This window comes from Hibiscus syriacus, unplaced genomic scaffold (genome assembly GCF_006381635.1).
Source record: "Hibiscus syriacus cultivar Baekdansim isolate YM2019G1 unplaced genomic scaffold, ASM638163v2 tig00005929_pilon, whole genome shotgun sequence".
NCBI lineage: Eukaryota > Viridiplantae > Streptophyta > Magnoliopsida > Malvales > Malvaceae > Hibiscus > Hibiscus syriacus.
The window spans coordinates 737,354-742,149 of NW_024062071.1; the positions used below are offsets into that span (position 1 = coordinate 737,354).

The 4,796-nt window shown below is 34.6% G+C and overlaps 1 protein-coding gene across 2 annotated transcripts; it reads right to left on the reverse strand.

The window, feature by feature from the left end:
* Nucleotides 1–2,952: 2,952 nt before the first annotated feature.
* On the reverse strand, nucleotides 2,953–4,796 carry LOC120200201. 2 transcript variants are annotated; one of them, XM_039201097.1, is made up of 2 exons: nucleotides 3,370–4,643; nucleotides 2,953–3,122 (listed from the first exon to the last, which is right to left on the reverse strand). In XM_039201097.1, exon 1 carries the CDS (start codon nucleotides 4,551–4,553, stop codon nucleotides 3,378–3,380), a length of 1,176 nt encoding a protein of 391 aa, XP_039057028.1. In that variant the 5' UTR covers nucleotides 4,554–4,643; the 3' UTR covers nucleotides 2,953–3,122; nucleotides 3,370–3,377. The 2 variants fall into 2 exon arrangements, with proteins under 2 accessions (XP_039057028.1, XP_039057029.1); XM_039201098.1 differs by lacking the exon at nucleotides 2,953–3,122 and adding an exon at nucleotides 4,660–4,796 and having other exon boundaries at nucleotides 3,247–4,588.

The following is a 4,796-nucleotide window of genomic DNA, read 5'->3' on the forward strand; positions in this document are numbered from 1 at the left end:
AAAATAATTCAACTTTAAAATCCTAAAATAACATTAGAGAGTAAGTGAGAAATTTGACATAAAAAATCATTTGAAAAATTAAAAGCTCTCCATCAAAAAGTGCATTACAAACAAAAATTTGACTTTAAAAGCTTAACACTTAAACAAAATTGAATTTCAACATAGAATAACAAATATGTTAGTAGCACGTGAAATTCAATATATCTAAGTCTAAAATACTTTATGCAATACCAAATGTTGAAATTAAGTGCATATGCATAAAGCCTTAAAAAATGTTATGCATTTGAAAATTTTGATATCAATTGTTAAAGAGATATCATATTCATTTAAGTAGATTTTGATATCCAAATTGCTTTGGATCCTTGAACGTTAGTTTCAATGCCCCTTGTTCCCTTAGGAACCCATACTTGTCTAATTTTAAAATGTTCTCCTTTCTTCAAATGACAAGTATGTTCCACATGATCATGAAAATGACAATATGAATATTTTGTCATTTTTAAACACAATGAGTTGTTTTTAGAAATTAATTATTTTTCTTTTGTTAAGCTTTCTAAGTCATTGATTTTGACTTTTGAAAGATCTAAATCATTTTTCAAAAATTCATTTTGTTTTTCAAAATCAACTTTTGCTTTCAAAACCAAATCATTTTCGACTTTAAGTTTTGAAATTAATTTCTTATATTTGAAATTCATGGTCTAAAATTCCAAATACAACTCATTATAAGCAACTTGTAATTCATCAAAATAATAAGAATCAAATTCATTTGAGTCAGAAGTTACCATTGAATCTTCTCCGATGACCATGAGGCATAGGTTGACTACTTCATCTTCATCACTCCAAGCTACCACAAATGCCTTTTTCTTGCTTGATCTCTTCTTCTTTAGGATGGAACATCCATACTTGACATGCCTCGTTCTTTGACAATTGAAGCACACCGGGTGACTCTTCTTCTTGCTCGATTCATGTTTCACTTCATTGGAAGTCATGAATCTTTTGAAGAACTTGGCCATCTCTTATTCTTCATCATCGTCTTCATCCACCTCTTCATTTGAATCTTGATTGCTCTCATTGGTGGATTTGACGACAATGTCTACCTCATTTTTTTTGTTTTGCTTCTCTTAATCTTCTTCCTCTTCCTTCACCATCAACTCATGAGTGAGAAGAAAACCAATAAACTCGTCGAGAGTGAGAGACTTAAGGTTTTTAACTTCGATAATCGATGTCTTCTTTGATTGCCAAGACTTTGGAAGAGAGTAGATCATCTTCCTCACAAGCTTCTCGTTAGGGATTACTTCTCTAAATCCCTTGAGACCGTTGACAATCATGGAAAATCTATCCATCATAGCTTTGATGTTTTCATCGAGTTTCGTCTTGAAATTCTCGTAGCTATGGTTGATAAGACTTATCTTGGTTTCCCTCACTTCATCGGTTCCTTCATGAGTGACTTGGAGTTTATCCCATATCTCATTGGCATTGGAATAAGATGAGACTCTTCCATATTCATCCAAGCCTAATACACAAAAGATGATGTGCATAATATTAGCATTGAGTTGAAACTTCTTCTTCTTTCCATCACTCCAATCGTCCATCTCGCCGGTTGGAATGATGTATACTTTCATGATAGAGTTTCAAGCTCCTAAATCATTTTCTTGAATGAAGAGCATCATTCTATTCTTCAAATAGGCATAATTTGCTCTATTGAAGTAGGGTGGTTTGTTGACCGATTGTGAATCTTTAATGTAATAGGCATCGGAGGTTGAAGTCACCTCTTTGTCAGTTGTGTCAGGAATCGATAGAGCTTCTTCAATGATCATCTCAAGGTGGTTAAACCTTCTAAAGAGTCAAGCTCTGATATCAATTGTTAGGATCAAAGAGGCTCAATTGAACAACCGAAAAAGTTGCAAGAGGGGTAAATTGGCAAAAATGGTTTAGGGAGTGAGGAAAAAGAAAAAATAGAAACTTTTACACAGCGATTTATAGTGGTTCGACTTCTTAACTAAGTCTACCTCCACTACTTTAGCTCCTCACTAAGGATTTTCTAACAAATTCACTAATTTGTTCTTTATTTTTCAAGGATCAAGAGTAAATTTTACAACTCTCTAGTTTTTCACTTGGTTAAACTAGAACCAAACCCCTTTACAAAGGTAAAAAGAAGAAACCAAATAAAATCTCTCTAAGGTAGAGTGTTTACAAAATTTAATTCACAAGAACAAAATATTTACAAGAGAAAGTAAAATAGGAATGAAAAGCACTTCTCTTGTGTTTGATTGCTTGAATAGGTGTTCTAACTTTTTAACTTTTCTTCAAGTGTCATCAACTTATATTTATATGTTGGAATAAAGTTGTGGTCGTTTATAGCCGTTGGGATAATTTGGAGCTGTTTGAAGATGTTTGCAGAAAACTACCCAGTACAGAGGATATCAGTACTCTTAAAGGGAGTATCGGTATTACCTTTGTTATTTTTTAAATCAACTAGCCGTTGGGGCCTAATGGTATCGATACTATGCCTATGGTATCGATACTATGCCTATGGTATCGATACTACTATACAAAGTAGTATTGGTACCCTTTAGGTATCGATACTATTTTTGCATTCTGAAATTTGAGCAATATTGGTAATATAAATACTACCTAATGAGTATCAATACTTCCCTTACCTCTGGTATCGATACCATATGAACAATATTGGTATTGTTCATGAGGTATCGATACTGTAAGAACACTATCGATATTTCTTGTCCAGAAAATCATTTTTTGCTCAAATCCACTTTTAAGGACTTTGAATTATTTTTGAAAACTTTGAAAACTTTGAATAAATTCAATTCAAGTTCAAAAACATTTTACCTTAAATTGTTATATCAAAATATAGTTCAACACTATTTTTTTACAATCACAATACTCAAATCGATAACTTATTTAAAGAGCATCGAACTACTACTTAAATATGATACAATAGGCGTCAATATACGTATCTTTAAACTCATGCTTAGCCTTCCTTGCAAGGAATTGAAACGGAATCAAGAACTTTGAAAGGTACTCCGTATTGAGATCATATCGCATCATATTTTATGAGAACGAAAGACAAATAGCCGATTACCTAATCATGGAACCGAAGCAATTACCTGCGTATGCATGCCTATGTAGTCAATATTAAACATTTTACAGATGATTAAATAAAAATATCATAGGCTCCAAAACATAGAAGCGGAACGAAGCAATCATAAGCTCTCAAAGATTTAAATATGAGCAGAAAAAAAGATTAAAGATAACTTTGATTCAATCCAAAACGAAAACGAGTCTAGTTAACACAAATATATTAGACACAGGCATCATAAATGATGGGAAAAGAGTGTGTCAATGCAACGTTACCATAATTCCTAGCTCTGCATATCCCCCTCTCTTAACTTCTCGATTACATTTGTCATTGAACAACAAAATCTTGCTTCAAAGGCTAGGGAACTAACCACTCCCTCGATAGATTTGACTTCTTCATGAAACTCGGGATATAACATCAACGAAGAGAAGTTCTCATCCACGAAAAACCCGAGACATTTTGCAACATCTTCAAGCTTGGGCACCCAATCACAGATCTTCAAGCCCAAAGCAGAGGAAGCCTTAGGGCATGGAATGGCTTGAGGAAACCTCTCATACTTTTTCAACCATTTCCCAAGGTACATGATCAAATTCATCAACTCTTTACCGCCTAACTTACCGAGTGAAGATGACAATATCACGTCATCGACATTGTTTGAAGCTAACAAATAATGCAAACAAAGCTCAGCATCCGAAAACCCATCATGGGCAACCATAAGCAAAATCGCAGCCTCCTTGGCCAACCGTGATTTCTTCCCAAGTCTGGCCTTTTCAATAGCCAGCAAAGCTTGACTCTCCCATTCCTTCCTCACACTAACCATACTAGCATAGCCATCTTTAGGTGGACATAGAAAATATTTCAATATGCAAAGCAACTCAACCGAACCCAAATTGCGAGCATGTTTAAGACAAAGGCAAAGCAAATCCGACCTTTTCTTGGCAGCAAGATTAAAAATCAAATTCGAATAACACGAATGGTCAATCAAGCCATTAACAATCAACACCTCCAACAATTCCCAAATTTCAAAACTAATACAAGCTTCCACAACCAAACTCAAAACATCTCTACCAATCAAAGACCCAACTTTTTCAAGCAAAAAAGAAGTGTACCCAGAATCATTTGAATCAAACCCAATAAAAACCCCAACTTTTTCCCTAAATTTCTCAAGAAATGGAGTCAATATACCAAGGAACTCTTCTCTATTGAAATTATGGACGTGTTTGAACTTTCTACTTAACTTGGTATAAAACTTTTTGCTCGATTCAATGAGTTTAGCATCAGTTTGAGATATCCCCCAACCCGTGAGGGGACTAACAAGCGATGTGGTATTGGTGTTTTCAGCTTCAGGCTTTAATTTGAGGAAAATATCATCTGCGTTTAACATTATGGGGTGTTCTGCTAGAGAACTGTGCGGCTCAGTATTAGCTGAAGCCTTTGTTATTATATCAAGCAAGCTCATCGTGAAAACAAATGAACAATCCCTAAAAACAAACACTGAAAGAACAAAAGAAAACACCGAGAGCCACCAATCAAAACGTTACTTAGAAAGGATGGGAAAACACTACCTTTAAACCGATAATCTTTTGAATATAGAGATAGACCCGAGGTTTAGCTTGACGAAGGGGCTCAAATCAATGGAGAAGGGAGACTGAGCAGACTGCAGGGTTTTGAATTAAATATTTAGGGTTTTGTGGGAGGAGGA